This window comes from Rousettus aegyptiacus, unplaced genomic scaffold (genome assembly GCF_014176215.1).
Source record: "Rousettus aegyptiacus isolate mRouAeg1 unplaced genomic scaffold, mRouAeg1.p scaffold_m13_p_22, whole genome shotgun sequence".
Classification (NCBI taxonomy): Eukaryota; Metazoa; Chordata; class Mammalia; order Chiroptera; family Pteropodidae; genus Rousettus; species Rousettus aegyptiacus.
The window spans coordinates 187,873-208,318 of NW_023416298.1; the positions used below are offsets into that span (position 1 = coordinate 187,873).

The 20,446-nt window shown below is 37.2% G+C and overlaps 1 protein-coding gene across 7 annotated transcripts in view; it reads left to right on the plus strand.

Moving 5' to 3' along the window:
* CR2 (complement C3d receptor 2) overlaps positions 1–20,446 on the plus strand; it is a 32,785-nt gene that overhangs the window by 2,014 nt on the left and 10,325 nt on the right. Inside the window, exons 2-21 of one of the 7 annotated variants that reach the window (XM_016120117.2) lie at positions 4,997–5,176; positions 6,486–6,585; positions 7,000–7,085; positions 7,644–8,039; positions 8,916–9,092; positions 9,175–9,277; positions 9,930–10,015; positions 11,203–11,592; positions 12,935–13,123; positions 13,209–13,308; positions 13,548–13,630; positions 14,131–14,538; positions 15,139–15,315; positions 15,395–15,485; positions 15,784–15,860; positions 17,020–17,427; positions 17,807–17,983; positions 18,057–18,144; positions 18,494–18,576; positions 19,085–19,474. In XM_016120117.2, coding sequence (XP_015975603.2) covers positions 4,997–5,176; positions 6,486–6,585; positions 7,000–7,085; positions 7,644–8,039; positions 8,916–9,092; positions 9,175–9,277; positions 9,930–10,015; positions 11,203–11,592; positions 12,935–13,123; positions 13,209–13,308; positions 13,548–13,630; positions 14,131–14,538; positions 15,139–15,315; positions 15,395–15,485; positions 15,784–15,860; positions 17,020–17,427; positions 17,807–17,983; positions 18,057–18,144; positions 18,494–18,576; positions 19,085–19,474 — 3,789 coding nt within the window. Of the gene's footprint in view, positions 1–4,996; positions 5,177–6,485; positions 6,586–6,928; positions 7,086–7,643; positions 8,040–8,915; positions 9,093–9,174; positions 9,278–9,929; positions 10,016–11,202; positions 11,593–12,934; positions 13,124–13,208; positions 13,309–13,547; positions 13,631–14,130; positions 14,539–15,138; positions 15,316–15,394; positions 15,486–15,783; positions 15,861–17,019; positions 17,428–17,806; positions 17,984–18,056; positions 18,145–18,493; positions 18,577–19,084; positions 19,475–20,446 lie in introns of those variants that run through there. The other 6 variants (XM_016120125.2, XM_016120135.2, XM_016120142.2 and 3 more) reach the window with 6 other exon arrangements.

The window sequence follows — 20,446 nt, forward strand, 5'->3', positions numbered from 1 at the left end:
ATTCTGGTACCATCTTTACCCTTTACAATAGTGAAAACCAAAATTTGATAACTATATACTTTTTTCATTCTACTCCCTTGCTCAAAAATCTAAAAGGGTTTCCTACTGCCTGTGGGATCAAAAAATAAATCAAAAGTCTTCCAGTCCTTTGTAATAGGATCTCACCTAAGCATTCCCCTCCAGATTTCCCATTGCTTCCTATTATGACTGTACTGTTTGTCATCTTCCCTGACTGTCACCCCATTGTTCTTAGCTCATACTTTGCCCATGCCCCCATCCTGAATTTTGCTCCTACTGTGTACCCTCTCCAGACTGTTTCTTGGCTTTTGGCCAGTTCCTGCCCATGAGTTTGCTAAAGAAATTCTTGAGGTGCCTGTTTTTTTTTTTTTAACACAGCTTACTGGGTTCCACCTCACCCTCCAGAGATTCACAGGTTTGGGCTGTGGCCCAGGAAGCTGAGGTTTAAAAAGCACTCTGGAAATTCTAAAGCAAGTGTCTACAGTTCAAACTGCTGGGAGCACAGTCATATAGGAAGCAGATGTCCAACTTAGAGTATTTTCCCATTTTTCCTTTTGTCCATTTGTATAAACTAATTTAAATCTCCTGTACTATTAAATTTCACTGTTGCCAAAATTATCAAATAGGAATCCCCTGGTTTCTAATCATCTACCTTCACCTAAGATCCGATCCTTTCTCTCCTGCTTAAAACCTACCGAGGGCTTCCCATCACGTTAGAATGAAATCAATGCCCTTTATCCTTGACTACAGGAGTCTGCCTCTCTTTGAAATTTTCTATCCTCCCTCCTCGTTCCCTCTGCTCCAGCCACAATGGCTTTCTTTCCGTTGAACACACTCACATTTGGTTAGCCTTTGCACTAGGTGTTTCCTCTGTTGAAATTTTCTTCCTACAGATCATCCCTTGCCTGTCTCTTTCTGGAAATTCAGGTCTCAGCTCCACCTTGGCTCTTTTTTTATCTAAAGCAGTTGCACCTAGAGTCACTCTCTATCACATAACCATGTTCTATTTTCCAAAAAGCACCTATCCTCATGTGAAACCTTCTTGTTTATTTACTTACTTGTGTTTGTGTCCTCACTGGAATATAAGTTCCAGTGGAACAAGGCTTTTATCTGTCTTATCGCCTAATGAATCCTAGCACTAGCATGTAACGAGGAGTTCAATAAGAATGTTCTTTTCCTATTGTAACAATGGAAAATGTAACCTTTCTGCTGACAAGTCAACTCCTCTTCCTATATTCATGATCACATTCCATCCCCTTTTGCCTTTGCGAAGACTTTACTTCTGCAGATATCCTCTACCTTGCATCCTTGCATTTAAATTTCTTGTTGGCTCATCACCACCAGCAGTTAAATATGCTCCAGGCAGCCTTTATTCAGAAAAGGGGACTTCTCACAACCCAAAGGAACTGCATTTTTCTGCCCCTCTTCTCATCCTTCTCAGTGAAACTTCCCATTGCCTATGTGTTCACATTCTTTATCTCCTTAATCCACTTGTGACAGGCTTCTTTCTCCACCATCCTCATAGCTGACTTTCAACCTGGCAAATCTAATGGTCATTTTTATGTTCTCTTCTTTCTCAGTCTTTCAGCAAAAGTTGAATACTTCCACCCTCTTGAAACAGTTTTATTTTCCAAGACAGGACACTCCTACCTTTTCTTTTCTGTCCTTCTCTGTTCACTCTTAGTCCTTTTTGCCTTATCTCTAAATATTAGAGGATTTCGGGACTCAACACTAGACCTCTTCTGTTTGTTTCAATATCTTCTTCCTAAGAGATCTCATCCAGTCTCATAACTTTAATTCATGTTTGTATGTTAATGACTCATATTTATTATCTGTAATCCTGACCTATCCCCTGAGTGACAAATTTGGACATCCAACTGCCTACCAGGCATCTCCATCTGGAGGCCCAGTAAGTATGTCAAATATACCAAGCATAAAGTGGAACCAATTCTGTTCCTACAACAGCCTACCCTTCTACCCCAACACACACCCTTCCCAAAAAGCAAGATACAAAAACTGTTCCTTTCCCAGGTTTTCCCATCTTAGTACCATCAACCAAGTAGCTCAAGTCAAAGGCCTGGATGTTATTACTGAATCCTCCTATTTCCTTAGCCCTACATCTAATATAACAAAAACACTTGACAATTCCACTTTTAAAATACATTCCAAAAATCATCCACTTCTCACTGTCTTCCTGTGGTCCAAGCCTCATTTTTTTTTTTTTTTTTTTTGCCTGAACAACTACAATAGCCTCCAGACTGTACTCCCTGCTGATGAAAATAAAAATCCAGTCCACTCTCCACCTAATTGCTAGACTGTTCTTTCTGAAAAGTCAATCAGGCATGTGACTCTCCTGTTTAAACTTTCCAATGACTTCCACTCAGGATAATATGCAGACACCTTACTAAGAAGCCCTAGGATGCCTCTTGCTGAGCTGCCTAACTTGATCTCATGACACTGTTTTGATCACTGCATTCCAGCCACACTTGCCTTCTGTTTGTCCCTAAAGCATAGCAAATCCATCCCTATTGTTAGGCCTCTGCCTAAAACACTTTTATCCAGTACTTTGCCTGGCTGGTTCTTTCTAATCCTTCAGTCACAACTCAGTGGCTCCTCTTTATAGGCTTCCTTAATGATCGTAATTGAAGCGGTATGCCATCCTGTCCCCTCCTCCTTCTGGTGTGTTACATTTAGACACATCACTGTTTATTTTTTTAACATACCATTTATTGATTGATTGATTTTTATTTATGATCTGTCTCCCTCTGTTGAAATATAAATTTTATGAGGGTAAGGACCTTGTCTCTAATGTTTGCTGATGCATCTCCTGTGCTTAAGACAATACCTTGGTGAATATGCATAACTGTCATTCAAAAATGATTAAATAAGGGTGGCTTCATAGTGTAGTGGTTAGCATGTCTGGTTTGCATGCAGAAAATCCTGGGTTTGTGCCCCAGGTGGAGCCATGGACCATACCCTAGGTATGCCAGGCCCTGGGTGCACCAGGCCCCTGCTGCAGCGAATGTGTGGGAGGGGACGCCCCGCCTTTAGAGATCCGGCTCTTAAGGGGAATAGGCAACATCCAGGGGTCAAGGGTGGAAGTGGGGAAGGGAGGAAATTAATGATTAAATAGCCAGGAAATCCAGTGTTAAGGCATTCTCATTCTCAATAATAATTTCTCCTTCTACCTGCTTCTTGATCTAACTTTCAGATTTATTCTTCTATATATTACTTTTTCATTCATTTCAAATAAATTTCTAAGCCATTCCAGGTAAAGCTTAACTAAAGAGCTACATGTATTCCTGTTCTCTAGAAATTGCTTTGCCTAGTTAATTTTTAACATGATATGAGGGATGTATATGTGAATATCTTGCTATCTTCTATTTTAAAGCCAGTCATTATCTACTCTCATTTTTATTTCTGATTTTATAAATGTGTAAAGAGGGTGCAGTAACCCTTAATAAATCTCATATGACTTCATGATTCATGGACTTTTCCATTTTCTGATATGGAAGAGAACATGATTGTTGGAAATTCTGTCCTGTGCCCTGGGATTTTGGAAAATTCAATACTAATGAGAGATAGTGTCCCTTAAAGGAGAGAGAGTCCCCAAGTCTCCTTATTGAGAATTCAAATTTCCCATTATTTCTCATCCAGAAAGTACTATTCTTACTTCCTATCACTTTAGAAGGTCGTGTTCTAAAGTACCATTCTGCTTTTGCTGCTTCAAGATCTCAGTTCCATCCTGGTTCACACCACTGCTTCTTATTAAATCTTGTGGACTTAAATTGGTTTTCCAGCTTCCGGAGAATTATTTGGTACTGTCTTTATTCACATTGGAGAATTGCTGGTTAAACCACTTGCTTAAGATAATTGGCACAAGTAATGTCAAGGTTGTGAATTGGCCTTCACTGAGGTCAAACCCTGACTTTCCATGTACAGTTCTGCTGTTTTGCATAGGCATGCATTTGGAGACATTTGTAGGTGTTAATGGAGGGAACCAAAGGAGTAGAGGAAAGAAATGGAAGACCTACAATGAGATCTGAGTCCCAAAAGTGACAGCTTTTCTTTGATCCACTCTATACAACTTCTCCAACAGAAGTGTTGGGCTACAGAAAGGCTGGGTCTGGCTACAATCTTGGAAGTTCTGTGTTTGCCTGTATCAGTTAGTCCATGTGTGTTCTTTGACATTCACCTGTACCTGTTTTAGACTTGTTTGAAAAGGTAAGAGATTTATTAATTTGATATTCAAATAAACTGCCATTAAAATTTGAGCTCTCTTTCCTACCTAGAAAAATGGCTTTTTCAAGTATATTAAATGTGTGGGTGGTATAGTTTCTTACCCATCTCTTGGGATAAGATTTGTTTTATTATTATCTTTTATATTATTTTTAATCACAGGGAGCTCTTTTTAAATAACTAGTTCCTCTTATCTAGTACCCATCAGAAAGCATTTGCCAAGCTCTCTTTAGGGAGGGGCATATTATTCTACTAGGTTAATTGAACATAATATTGAAGAATAGTAAAAAAAAACAATTTCTTATTGCTAGAGCCTAAACCTTTAATGATTAAGAAAGTGATGTTAATACATTAAAGTAATTGTAGAAAATCATATGTGTGCTGAGCTTATAAGGTCTCTGATGTACTTTAGCTTCCTGTGCCATCCAGAAAAGTTTTCATTATAAGGTTTTAGTTTTTATTTATGAGGTTGTAAGAAAATAGAACAACTCTAGGGTCTTTATGGAATTTTATGAAAAATAACTTTTTCTATGTCTTCCTCTTGTCTGTCCTAAAAAGTCTGAATTTCTGGGCTTATTTTTCTGTATATGCAGCTATAATGCAAGATATATGTTCTTTGTCCCAGAAAATATTGCCCATTTTAGGCTTACTTCTTAAAGGTCAAAGTTGCCAGAGTAATTGGCAGAGTAGAAGTTTTAGCCTCTCTTACTTTTGATATTCCTGTGGTCTTTGTCTCTAGGTCAGTGTAAGTTCCTGCCAAGTTTTCCTTTTGCTAAACCTAAGGTTCAGAGTGATCAGTCTGAATTTGATATTGGGACATCTTGGAAATATGAATGCCTTCCTGGGTATATCAAGAGGTCATTTGCTATCACCTGCCTAGGGAACTCCAAGTGGTCAGATGCTCAGGAATACTGTAAACGTGAGTAATCTGTAATAGAGGCATCTATGAGTCCATTAGTGTATCTCTATAGGCAATCTTATTATTTTTTAAGATAAAAGACTAGGAAATCTCAAACTAAGGGGGCTCGTAGGTTCTCCGTTTTCTTTTACTCTTAAAGGTGTTGAGTATTGAGGTTAAATCATCACAGGTAGTTAACTCCGTTTACCTATAATCTCCATGAACTTGCTCTATGCTCTGTATTGTGTAGAGTGGGGTTAGAAGTTAGTGTACAAGGAATATTAATTTCACTTTATTCTTACCCCTTTTAATTCAAGAGATATTTTTGAGTAACTATTAAGTATGAAGCATTAAGCTAGATGATGGGACTGGGGAAATTAAAAATCTGCTAGTCCCTTCCTTTGAGAAATTCCTATATTAATTGTAAAGACTGATTTTTAAACAAATACTTCACTGATATAATTTCATTTATTCATAGAGATCAAGTTCTTGAGATCATAGAGAAGTAAATAATAAATGCTACCTAGGAGAATTAAGCATTACAGACAGAGGAAACAACATATTCCAAAGTATAGAAGTATGAATGAAAATGATGTCTTTTGAAATTAAAATAATTCAACATGGTTGTAAGATAAAGTGCATGCTGAGGAATAAAAGTCGATTAAGTGGTTAGGAGCTTAGTTGTGATGGGCCACATATATATTTTTTCCCCAATAAACAATGATAACCCATTGTAAGTTTTTGACTGTAGGGAGTGGCATGACCACATTTATGCCTCTGAAAAATAATGTGTGCAGTGGTAGATGTGCATAGATATACTGGGCCAGTGGAGACCAAAGTTAGGTGAATTTTATTACTCATTGTTCTAATGAGAGATTACAACAGTGGTAAAATAGCTAGTTTGGACAGGGATTTCTGGAATTAGTCACTAAAATTTGGTGACTGATTGAAGGAAAGAAGGGGATAAAGAATGAGTTATGGGAAGAAAATGATGAGTGTAAGTTGATTTTTAATTCAAGACACAGAACTTGATAGATGATGCTATCAACTGAAAAAATATAAAAAGGGGAAATACAGATTATAAATTATGGTTGACCACAGGCAATGTTTGCATGTGCACTCAGAAATATAGAGAATGTGCCTTAAACAAATACTATTCTAGAGTTAACTTATCCTTTAGAAAATAGAATTTTTGTAAATGTCAAAAATTTCTTTAATAAACATAAGTGGACTAGTCAGCAAGTTAGGTCAAGTTGAGATTTTATATAAAACATAAAAGGAACCTCAGATCCCAGGCCCAATTCCTGTTTTGTTTTGTTTTTCCTTGTAGGTAAAACATGTGTGAGTCCTAGAGAACTCCTTTATGGCTCTGTCCTCACACCCATGGGTATCGTGTTTGGGTCAACAATTACATTTTCTTGTGATAAAGGGTGAGTTGGCAGGAGACATTTTCAGTGTACGTGGGTATTAAAACAGTAGTTTCAACCAGGAACCATCAGTCTCCCAAAAGACATCTGAGTAATTGCCACCTACCCTTAAAAATAGATAAACAAAAGGGAACCGTCCTGATCTGCTCTAGAGATTACCCACTAGAGAGGATTCCTAGAAGAGAAAGAAGCTTGGGCTACTCTTCTAGTTTTAAATCTCTAATGATACCCACCAAGAGGTCAAATTTTATTTGGGTTTAGATTATTGAATCTTTTATATGAGTCCTTAGTCTATCACCACTACCTGTCACATGTGATACTCCATTATTTGCCATTTTTTTTTCAGTGGACAGAGAACTAAGAATTCCTAAAATGTCCATCTAGATAGGAGATGATCCCTCATCTCTTTGTCTTTAGATATCGACTTGTTGGTGACTCATCTGCTACATGCATTGTCTCAGAAAATCTTGTAATCTGGGATAAAGACATGCCTTTTTGTGAATGTGAGTAAAATCATGCCTTTATTGCACCCTATGTAATTCTTCTTATCCCCTTCTAGAGGGATATTGGGCATCTACACATCAAAATGAGTACCCAAGAGGGTTACACTTAGTTTGGGAAGTTCTGGTCATAGGGCTGTGGTTTATCTTCTTCTACTGACCCCAATCCCACCACACTCTCCTTTGATTACTCCCCTTTGATGATAAGTTATTTCATAGTGGATAAATGCTTAAAACTAAAATATGCCATGAAATCACATAGTGCCCACTTAATTCCATGCAAAACGTAGGCCACCTTAGGTGCCTCCTACAACAGTTTATCTATCCACTGGGCATGGGAACCAGATCATAGTTTTTGAGTTTTCATCAGAGCAGTTCCATGTACCTGCTGACTGTGCTACTTCTTATTTAGGACCATCTTTGAGATAAGGATACACAATTTAAAAAATATGGGCTAATTGTAGGCTAAATTGGAGATTGGTTTGGAAGACTGAAGACAAAATTCCCAGAAAGTATAACATTGAAATGTCTTCTCTCTTTTCCTGCTTAACCCCCCAAAAGCTATTCCTTGCAAGTCACCCCCAACCATCTCCAATGGGAGCTTTTACAGCAGCAGTAGTGAGTTTACCTATGGAATGGTGGTGACTTATCGGTGCCATGTTGGAAAGAATGGGAAAAAGCTGTTTGACCTCGTGGGTGAGAAGTCAATATATTGCACCAGCAAAGACAATCAAGTCGGCATCTGGAGCAGCCCTCCCCCTCAGTGTATTAATTTAGTCAAATGCCCAATTCCAGAAGTTGAAAATGGAATTATGGAATCTGGATTTAGACATTTATTTTTCTTAAATGATACTGTGATATTTAAGTGTAAGCCTGGCTTTACCATGAAAGGAAGCAACATAGTATGGTGCCAATCAAACAATAAATGGAATCCTCCACTGCCAAGGTGCTTCAAGGGTGAGTTGGACTGAAAATTTGGGGATCTAGAAATAAAATTATACTTTTGGAAGAATAGATACATGGTAGCTAGGCAAAGAGGAGGAGAAAGATAGTCTATGTACTTGGGGATACTAGTTAAAGAATTTGAAAGTAAATGTGAAAATAAAATAAATGTTGAAGAGGTAAGAAATTTATCATATTTTAGAGAAATTAGAAGGAGCTTCAAAAAAAAAAAAAAAAAAAAGGTACATAGTACCAGAGCCAATGATTAGAGATTTTTAAAAACATACACCTGATTAAATTTTATTTAAATGAAGATAAAATAAATGCTCAACCTATTTGCCATTATGCATTCTCATGTTGGAAAAGTGTAGCCTTTATGGAATAAAGCTAGAATTAAGATTGAATCTCTTCACCAAGTCTACCTTTCTCTCCTACTCTTATTGAGAAATGTCTGACTTACAAAAACCAGACAACTTTGGGAGCCCCTCCTACAAGGCTCGGTATCTTCATTAACCTGGTTTGAGGAACAGGAAAAATGAGGTAGACTTTAGTGGCGAAAGTATATTACAAAAGCTCAGTTCCCTTGGCGACTATATTATTCAGAGAATATCTGAGATTATTTCATTAAATGGGGTGGAAAATGGTGAGTGGGTGTAATGTTTTCTGGCAGAGATCAAGATAGGGAAAGAAGATAGTTGCATGGTTCACTGTGTCTAAAAACAGTAATGCATGTTTGCTCCACTCCACCTCCCAAAAACCTCTCTGCTTTAGACAGGCAAGATGACATGACCATGTTTATCTCACCCCTGCCAACTCTAGGTTGGCTTAGGTTGTAATGAAGAAACTTCTTACTTCAGAAATAAAAGGCCTTTGGTCATGTTCTTTCCTCAGGGTGCCTACCACCTCCACAAATCTACCATGGTAATTATAACAAAATGGATAAGGAATTCTTTTCAATTGGACAGGAAGTGTCCTACAGCTGTGAGTCTGGCTACACTCTCATTGGAGCTAACCCTATACAGTGTACATCCTTGGGAACCTGGAGCCATTCCACCCCGGAATGTGAAGGTGCCTAAAGTTGTATTCCATCTTAAGGAAACTCTACTGTTTTCTAACTCTTCATGTGCCAGCTTTGCCTCTTTTTTCCTAGTGAAATCATGCGATGCCATTCCAAGGCAACTTCTCAATGGCCATATGGTGGCTCCTTCTGATTTCCGACTAGGGGCAGAGGTTTCCTTTGTTTGTGATGAGGGGTGAGTGTGAGGGTACGGGGCTTGAACTGAGACCTCTGATTCATAGCTAAGTATTCCAAAATGTGATCTCTAAAGATAGTTATTTGTTTTCTCTCTCTGATGTTTTTTTCTCTCCTTTTACCTTTTTAACCAAGAATTCTGTTACTCAGCAAATCCTATTGCTTTTTTTCCAAGTGTATGTATTGTGCATGGCCAGCAAAAGCTGGGAATTGTCCTTTCATTATTTGAAAAAGCAAAATTTGGGATCAGAAAGTTAAAGCTTCTCTTATGGAGAATGAATAGATGATGGGGGCTTAATAAAAAGGATTCTCTGTGGTGAGCTTAGGGAACAAAGTCTTTGATATTTTCTTCACTAGGAACTGAGTTTTTCCTTTCTAAATGATCCAAGAGGATCTTGATATTTGGATGCCAAAGAGAAAAGGAATAATTTTTTTAAAGAATATGATCATAGGATTTTTTTTTTCTGTGTTTTTACCTGGTATGGAGTCATCAGATATCTGAGCTAATTCACAATCTTGGACATTTTTCGTAAATCAGAAATGCTTAAAAAAACAGATCCTATTAATACCACATACTTGAGAGAAGTAATTAATTCCATGCAACTGAGAATTGGTTTGTTCTGGTGATGATTTGCTATCCCTTGTTGTTTAAGGTACCGGTTAAATGGCAAATCTTCTAGTCAGTGTGTCTCAGAAGGAATGAGAGTATTCTGGAGTAATAAGTTTCCTGTCTGTGAACGTGAGTAGAAAGCAAATATAATTAAGTATGAATCTTGCCTCTTGATTTTTGGTGCGTTCGCCTCCATTTCGCAATTATAACATCTTATTCTATGTCTACTTTGAACACGTATATGGCCACTCTTCTGTGTCTGTTCTAGAATGCTGACCAAAACTAACTTTATTCAGTTGACTACATATTATATTTAATATTCTATGTATATTAAGATAAAGACTCTCAAAAGTTTCCCCTACTGAAACTGAGTAGCACTGATGTGCCGAAAAGGTTTGAAAATGTCTTCTTGTGCCAAATCTGCTGCTGATGAGCAACTCTTGGAGCTAAGTGTAAATCGACCAGATATTCTGAAGGTTGCCAATTTTCTCTTTTTCTAAGACTCATTCAGGAAAGTTGTGCAGCTACCAGCTATAAACAATTAATATCCTTCATGCCCATTAGGACAATTAAATAAAGGGTGTGAAGTCATTATTATGAACCTCTGATTATTTCCTGTGCTTTTTTCAAAGGGGTCCAGAATCAAAGGATGACAAATGACTGTAGTGAGGCTGCAGTATCTTTAGCAGGACAGAATGTTCTTACACTTGTAGCCCTAGTGCGTGTTTGAAACAGGCATCAAAAATTTTACGTGTTCCAGATATTGCACTCGCCTCCTTCATGTGCTTTTCTCTCACAGGATTTTCATTACAACATTATGAAGTAGTTTGATTTATACTATAGGCTAAGAAACTGAGGCTTAGAGAGAGTAAAACTTGCCTAAGGTCACACAGCTATTAAATGACAGTGAGAATTTGAAACCAGGTCTACTAAACCCAAATTTCATTAGTCCATGGTGCCTCCCCTCATGTGATTAGCATGTCATTAACAATTTTTTTCAGGTGCTATTTTCCTTTTGTTTTATCATTAAAATTTATTGGACTCAGAAGTATTTAATAAACTGTTTCATTGTCACTTTTTGGTCAAGATGGGGTTGTAAATCCTATGTTGATTTTGTTTGCTGAGGATCAAGAGAAAGGTAAGTATTTAGGAGCCCGGGAATAACCAGGGGCTATGAGTAAGAAGTAAATTATACACATTTCTAAGACTATTTCTGAAAAAAAATGGCATGACTTATATTTGGGCCTTTAATCTAAATTTGAATCTTTTCATCGTCATGATCAATATCACCACGTATTTCCTTTTTTATTTTTTAGAGATTTTTTGTGACGCTCCTCCTCCTATCAGAAATGGCCAGAATAGTTATATTTCTGGCCCCGTACCTCTTAAGACTTTGGTACGGTACAGTTGTCCAGTTGCATTCCGCCTCATCGGAGAAAAAACTCTTCTTTGTATAAGTAAAGACCAAGTGAAAGGAATCTGGGATAAAGCTGCTCCTGTATGTGAATATTACAACAAAAAGTCTGTTTGCACTGAGCCTGTGGTACCAGGGGGACACAAAATTAAAACGCCTAGACCACCATACAGACATGGTGATTCTGTGACATTTACCTGTAATACCAACTTCACCATGAAAGGAAACAAGTCCGTTTGGTGCCAAGCAAATAAAAAGTGGGGGCCGACACCACTACCAACCTGTGAAAGTGGTGAGTAAGAATGAAAATAAAACTGAGTTGGGAGGTTGAGGCTTGCATTTCTGTGCAGATCAAGTTTTGTTTCATTCTGAAGGAATAACAGTGTGGTTGTGGGAATGGTGGTGAGGGAGGAAGCAAGGGAAAGGGTGAGAATTCTAGTTTCCTTAGTTGCTTTTTATTCATGAGGACTATAAATTGTTCATCTAACAAACATCAATAGAGCAAAGATTTTAAAGTATTATGGGAAAAAGTAACAGAATATACATAATAATTGAATGGAAGAAGTCTCACGAGGATCAGGGCCAGAGTTTGTTGGTGCTGTGCAAATTGGGTGGTTTAAAACTATACATCTAAATTAATGTTAAAATGAGAAGAAATATGAGGTCTATTAGCAAAAACACACTCAATGAGTTTAAAACTCATCTATTAATAGCTGCAAATACAGTCTGGCAGAAATGATGCGCTGTTGTCTGTGGCCTCTATAAACACTTTTTGAAGGATCCACTACTTTTCCAAGTAATCTCCTAAGCAATAACATTTTGATCAAGTGACTGAAAATATGAATTACTATAAGTTCTTAAAATTTTTTTAAATTCAATTTGGTTCTTTTTAAATCTAAATCTGAATTTTAATTATATAAGGATTGGCTATATTTGACAGAAATTAGACCATCAATATTAGCTACTTATTTTTTAAATAAAAAAGAATATTGATTAATTATAAATCAATTAACAAGGTGAATAAACTATTTTTAGAAAATTATGATTCTGTCTATAGATATATAATCATGGAGATTGAAAGATCTGAAGATATTCACAAAATAAGGTGGCCATGGAAAATAATTAATCCTTTACAAAGACTTAAATAGACCTGTATGTATTGACAAGGAAAATTTTCACAAACGAATTATTAAACACAGGAAGCAAGGCATAGAATAATATGCAAATATACATATACATACCCAATATGTATGTATATATTTTCACATGCAAGATAAAAAAAACTATGTTACTAATATCTAGCAGAATAATCTCTCTAAATAATAACATGTTACTTTTGGAACAGAGAATCAGCTTGAGGGTAGGATAAAAGTATGAGTGAAAATGGACTTTTTTGGTGATTGAAATTTTCCACAAGGCAAATCATAAAGTGTAACTGAAAATGAAAATAATGTGCTATTTGTGGAATAAAATGGATACAATTAAACCACACCTGCTTAAAATGGATACAATTAAAGGACACTTGACTGATTATATAGATCATGTGCATTAATTTAGATCCATGTACTAAGTCAAAATCAAATTGTAAAGAATAAACCATCTGATGGCCTTTTTTCTAATGCGTGTGTGTAAAGATTTCCCGCTGGAGTGTCCACCACTTCCTCTGATTCGCAATGGACATCACACAGGAAAGAATGCTGGCCCCTTTGTCCCTGGATTGTCTGTGACTTACAACTGTGAACCTGGTTATTTGCTTCTTGGAGCAAAGACCATTCACTGTTTGTCTTCAGGAGACTGGAGTGCTGTCATTCCCACATGTAAAGGTACCTTAAATATACCATTAATTTTAAGAATTTGGGCTATTTTGTTATTTGCCATGCTTGGCTCATCTTTGGCATGTTTCCTTAGAGGCACATTGTAAATCTCCAGGACCATTTCTCAATGGGCAGATAAAGAAGCCTCCAAGTCTTCGTGTTGGTGTAGCTGTGAACTTTTCCTGTAATGAAGGGTGAGTATCCAGAGGGCTTATTCATGAGGTTTAATTCACTTAGCTTACCTGTGCATGGTGTTAACCTGAGAAATTTTCTGTGCAAGGATCAATGGACAGCTGGGATGAGGTTGTTAGAGGTGATGCTAACAAGAGTTGGTATACACGAATTAAGTGAATTTGTCTTGGATTTTAAGTAGACGTTATTGTTCCCAGCACCAACTGCCTAATAGTTCTAAATGACCACCTTCTGTCTCTAGGTACCGATTAAAAGGCCAACCTTCTAGTCAGTGTGTAATTGCTGGGCAGCAGGCTTTATGGACCAGGATTCCAGTATGTGAAGGTAAGTTAGGCAACTGTGATTTGCAGCTAGTTCTTTGTCAGAGGTTCAACAGGACACTGCATTCTCAGGTTAACTAAAAGCTTTTGATTTAGTCATTACTATACAGAGGCTTAGAGAGAAAAGATCTCTCCTAGACATCTTTAATGGATATAACTGAAGATCTTTCATTTACTTCTTTAGTATCGGCTTACTCAATTAAAACAGTGTTCCTAGGCTTTTCTTTCTCTGAAAGCTAGGTTGACTTGCCAGCCAGGCCATTAACATAAAGGAAAACATATATTCAGTAAAAGTCATCCAAGGATCAGCGGAGTAGATATATTCAGAAATTGTTTCAAATTATACTTTTTGAATTGTATAGCTATAGCTACCATGATTGACTTATTACAGATTCATATATCATTGTCCCTGAACCTAGGAGGTGAGTGTGGTACCAAGCAAGGTCCATGACATTCTTCATAGCACAGCTGCAATTTTGTCATTTCTTTCTGTAATTTCTCTAGAAATTCTTTGTCCACCACCTCCTCCCATTCTTAATGGAAGACATACAGGCAACCCTTCAGCAAACGTTTCATATGCAAGCACAGTCACTTACACTTGTGACCCGGACCCAGAGGAAGGAGTGAGCTTCATCCTGATTGGAAAGGACACCATCCGTTGTACCGCTGACAGTCAGAAGTTTGGGACCTGGAGTGACCCTGCCCCACGCTGTGAACTTGATATTTCTACAATTCATTGTCCACCTCCCCAGATCCTAAGAGGCCAGATATCATCTGGGGAGAAAGATCAATATTCCTATAATGACACTGTAGTATTTGCTTGTGTGCTCGGCTTCACCTTGAAGGGCAGCAAGGGAATTCGATGTAATGCCCAAGGCAGATGGGAGCCATTGCCGCCAGTCTGTGAAAAGGGTGGGTGTTCCAACACTCAGAAAAGGTGCTACTGATTCATCTTTTTGAAGAGTTAGAGGAAGGAGTTATGGACTTAAGCAGGACTTTTTTCAGTACCTAATCCCCTCAATTCTACTAAATATGTGTAGTGAATATACATTATATAGAAGACTTTCTTAACACTGCCCCAACCATTCATTTTGTGGGAGTATCCTTGGGGAAAAACATTAGTGACCATTAAATTGCCCACTTCTTTAGGGAAAATTAATGCTTATTTATCTTAATAGGGCTTTCTTAAAAGGGAAGTTAGCAAAAGCCCCTACCACATGGATATATCAGAATCTCCCATTGAAAGCATACAAGGTGATTTTTTTTGGAAAGGAAGAGACAGGTAAGAAGATTGAGCATCAAGTGGGAACTGAACAAAATCTACAGCAGCCCTAATGCAGAAAAGAGAAAAAGATTAAGAAATGGAGCTTTAAAATTACCCAGAACTGGGCTGTAAGATACATTCTATACCATACAAGTGCCACCAGAGTAGAATTGTAGCATTAGTGACAATTTCTTTGTTGTTTCTTCCTTTTGTTGTTATATAAGAAAATTTTCATTCCTTTTCTTTAGCTTGCCAAGCTCCTCCTAAAATTCTCAATGGGCAAAAGGAAGATGGACACAGGACCCGCTTTGACCCTGGAACATCTATAAAATATAGCTGTGACCCTGGCTATGTGCTGGTGGGAGAAGAATCCATAAATTGTACCTCTGAGGGAGTGTGGACACCCACTGCACCCAAATGCACAGGTGCCAGGCTTTTAATGTAGATGTTTTGTGGTTTTGAGGTTGCCTTGAGTTGATTTCTCATCCTAGTCTCTTTTCTTAGTGGCAGAGTGTGAACCTATAGAAAAGCATCTCTCTAGAAAACCCCAGTATCAATTTATTAGACTGGATGTTAACTCTTCTTGTGATGAAGGGTGAGTGAATGAGTGCTGGCTCAGCCTGTACTATATCTGGCTTATCAATGCACACTGCAGGCCCTGTGTAAGAGTTTATCTCAAAGACCCTTCCCTATTACGTGTTCATGGAAGTGTTGATTGTGCTATTTTACATGCATGGAAACTATGCCTATGAAATGAATGGATAGTACTGATGCTGGCTACATTTTTGTTCCTGTTGCTTCTTGTCCTGAAAGTTGTGAGTCTGCATTTGAGCCTTTAGCTCTGTTGAACTTACTGGTTCCCAGCTGGCAAAATGACATGACTCTGTCTCTAGGTACCGATTAGGTGAGAGTGTTTATCAGCAGTGTCAAGGCAAGATTCCTTGGTTTATGGAGATTCGTCTTTGTAAAGGTGAGTAGTAGAAATAACAGAGAACCTGAAATAATATGAGGTCTATGCATTTCCTGGGAGATTTCTCTTTTAGGCTATATTATAGGAAAAAGAATATTTGGCTCTGTTCTATTTTGTTAATAGTTATAGTTGTACAGTTTTGCTCTCTTTCTACTGTCACATATTTCTACTTCAAAGCATTGCAACCTTTTTTTTTTTTTTAAATGTATTTAGTGGATGGTTCTCTTTTGTAATTTAGGATAACAAGATGAAGAAAGCAATGAATACATGAGCCACCATTCTTTACTGGAGTTAAAGGAAATTGGTGTGGGATCTTAACTCATATTCTTTTCTACTGCTTAATAGCTTAATATGATCTTGGGCAATTTGTGTAAATTTTCTGAAATTTGAGCCCCTCATCTGTAAAGTCAGCACAAGACTGCAGACTTCAAAGTTATTACAGTTAAATGGTTCTATTCCTACTCTATAGATGAGAAAATTGCCTGCCAAAAAAAAAAAAAAAGGGTGAAGTGATTATAAAGTACAAATTAATAGTTACAAATACAGGAACATGAAGTACAGAATAGAAAATATAGTAGATAATATTATAATAACTATGTATAGTACCAGGTGGGTACTAGACTAATCAGGGGATCATATCATAAAATATATAAATATCTAACCACTACGTGGTACATCTGAAACTAATACAAAATACTATTGAATGCCAATTCTAATTGAAAAATAAAAAACAAATAAAAGAAAAAAAAAGTAGATGCTCAATCAACAATAAATATTTATGGCTAAATTATCCTATCACCTAAGCACAAAGATGGTACTCAAAAAAGCTTAATTCTCTGCCCCTTTGACTTTTATTTGCCTATTGTTAAAAAAAGAAATATTTTAATTAATAATTTACTACTGGAATATGCCTTATAATATGGTATTGATGTGCATGTTCACTTTTAACAAATATTTCCATTACAAAAATATTTCCTGTTTAAATGAAACCTATTTAAATTTAAAATTTACCTATTAAATTTTGAAATAACTCATATCATCAAAACTCACCAATATCCTATAGGAAACATGGTAAGAACAAGTTTACAACCAGCTTTATTTCTCTACTTCTGTGTCTAATACTGCAAAAGAATTTTACAATAATTTCTTATCTCTCCAGAAATCACCTGCCCACCACCCCCTGTCATATACAATGGAAAACACACAGGAAGTTCCTCAGAAGACATTCCATATGGAACCACAGTCACTTACACATGTAACCCAGGGCCAGAGGAAGGAGTAAAATTCAATCTCATTGGGGAGAGCACCATCCGTTGTACAAGCAATCATCAAGAGATGGGCATCTGGAGTGGCCCTGCTCCTCTCTGTAAACTTTCCCTCCCTGCTGTTCAGTGCTTACACGTCCACGTTGTAAACGGATACCAGATATCTGTCAAGACAGCCCCATATTTCTACAATGACAGTGTGACTATCGTGTGTAATAATGGATTTACTTTGAAGGGCAGTAGTCAGATTCGTTGCAAAGCCAATAACACCTGGGATCCTGAAATACCAGCTTGTGAAAAAGGTAAAAACTCATTTGGGAAAAGTGAGGTATTTACTTATTTATTCTTATCTCCCACTGAAAGCTAGAGTCGTGGAAAAAGGCAAGGGGCACAGGTTACTATCCCATTCCTTCCATTCTGTGGTAGAATGTTTTATGTCTGTTGTATCTGTTCTTTGTGTAAATGCCTCTTGTATCTGACATATAATCAAGGTAGATAATGAGAGGACCTGTTTAAAGATGTCTAGTTCTTTCAAAAGAGCAGAAATCATTTGGTAATGAATTAGAGCTTTGGGATCTTTGGCTTAAAACTTTTAGATTGTCTATTGTCAAATTTTGTATACTTAATGTTCTTGAGTATATGTACTTTTGTTGGCATTTATGTGGGGAGTTTTCTCTTCAGACTGCCAGCCACCTTCTGGGCTCCTCCACGGTCGGCATACAGGTGGAAACAGGGTTCTCTTTGTCTCTGGGATGACCGTAGACTACACCTGTGACCCTGGCTACTTGCTTGTGGGAAACAAATCCATTCACTGTATGCCTTCAGGAAATTGGAGTCCTTCTGCCCCTCGGTGTGAAGGTACTTTCAGTCCCAGAGTTGTCTTTCTCTTTGATATCAGCATGTATGAGTAATTCCAATGTTCCTTCTCTAGAAGCAGCATGTCAACCTGTGGGAGAAGAAGTTCAAGAGATTCCAGCTGATTCACATGTGATACTAGTTAATACATCCTGTCAAGATGGGTGCGTATAAGATAATCCATTCTGAGAGTCTCCACTTTGTTTTATGCTCTAATTCTACTATCAAATTGTGTGGATGACTCCCTTTAGAAGTTCCTCATTGTCACACTCACAGAATGTGAGGTTGCAATGGTCTAGTATCTCTGACTTTTCACTTTTTTCTTAACATGGAAATGGCTTTGTTGTGAGCAACTCTAAGTCTAAAGTAATTCTCTTACATGGAGGGTCAAGGGTTATAACTCTCCTCATCCAAAGTTCTTATTTAGGGTTGCTTCTGTATTTGCAGTTTGAGGAGGCTAAGTTGCAGAGATGTGATATTAGGAAGAGGAAATGTATTATAATCTCTCTCTAGGTATCGGCTGACTGGACATGCTTATCAGAAGTGTCAAGATGCTGAGAATCGTACTTGGTTTCAAAGGATTCCACTCTGTAAAGGTAAGCTAGGAATGAAAGTTGTCAGTGGGAGTATTAGGGGTCAGAGAGGCCAGGCCACAGAAGAACTAGTCTATAACTACCTCAACAATCTATGTGTTCTATCTCAGTGTACATAAGAAAAATCTTACAGTGTTTGGTTAGCACTGCCAATGGGAAATAAAATTATGAAGTAGTAACTGTATATTTGACAGATATCTGCTAATTGCTAAAGATTAAAATATATATATATATATATATAGCATATGTTTCTACTTAAGGTAACATAATTGTATTCTTTTTTCTTTATTAGTTTACTGTATTTTTATTTTTTGGAATGAGTATGTATTACTCATGTAATCATAAAATTTAACAAGCCTTTTTTAAAGAAAGCATAATCCAGTTCGTGAATTCTAAATAATTTTATAGTTATGTGCAATACATGCAGTCATATAGTTTTATTTGTACCCAAAAGAAGACTGTCCACCTTGGTGTACCAGCTGAAGTAGAATTTCTTAAATCTCTCCTGCAGTTATTTACTGTCCACCTCCACCAGTGATTGACAATGGGAGACACACCGGTATAATGGCAGAACATTTTTTATATGGAATTGAAGTGTCTTATGAATGTGACCAAGGATTCTCTCTTCTGGGACAGAAAAATATACGATGCATAAGTAATTCTAAAGGACATGGATCTTGGAGTGGACCTCCTCCACAGTGCTTAAAACCTCCTCCTTTGACCCACTGCCCTAACCCAGATGTCAAACATGGGCAGATACTAAATAAAACTTCTTCTTATTCTCACAATGACACTGTATACATTGCCTGCGACCCTGGCTTCCTCATGAATGGCAGTCACTTGATTAAGTGTCATACCAATAACAAATGGGTGCCAGATATACCAACTTGTATCAAAAAGGGTAAGATATTTTAAGGAATATAAACTATAAGATGTTGCATAAAATGATGAAAAAGATTTTGAATCTGCACTTGCCATTCTAGCTAAAGAAAAGCATGTAAAAGTAAAGGGGATTGTATTGTTTTATAACACACCTCCCTACCTTCTCACCTGATTTTCTTTTATCCTTTTCTTTATAAATGTGTTGAGAAAAGGAACATGAAAGGATGATGGTTATCTTTCAAACTAAGGGTGTCTCTAAAGTTTGTTATTTTTACTTATTTAGAAGAAGAAAAATGCACCTACTTTTTGAGAGGCTGGCAAATGTTGGCAGTAATATTGCTTGATAATTGATATTTAAAGCTGTAATATCAGCCAATAAGATAATTTGAGGTGCTCTGAAGAGTGAAGCTGGCCTTCAAACCTGTTGAATTGTCTTTCTTGTAATTTTAGTTATCATTTGGCAGTTTTAGTCTTATCAGGGACTGTCTACAATAGAGGCAAACAATTGGCGATCCAAGAACTGAGTCTAGCTTATTAGAACTGTTTTCTTCGGCCAGCACAGTAGTCTTAAGTGTAACCCATTTCCACAGCCCAAGCTAAGGAACCCTTTGCTTTTCTGCAAGGTATCAGTTGTTTGAATTGGGCTGTGGCTGTCATTTTTAGAAGAGCAGGTTCTCTCTCATTTGTCATATCTTGTGGCTTTACTTCCTGGCTCCTATAGGCATTTGAGTGTGTGACCCTTGAGTGTGGCAATAGTTTAACCTACTTCCTTTCTGATATTTAAAAGGAAAAGGAAAGAATGCTATTGGCTGATAGATTACAGTTGTGGGCAGCAACCATAGATGTTTTATTTTCTTTTGACTTTTATTTATTTTTTTATATTATATACAGTGCAGATCTCTGTTCAGTGCTGCTTGGTTTGGGTGAACAAATATTTCTAGATACTAATTAGTTGGCTTGTTGCCTGCCTTCTTTCTATATCACTTTAATA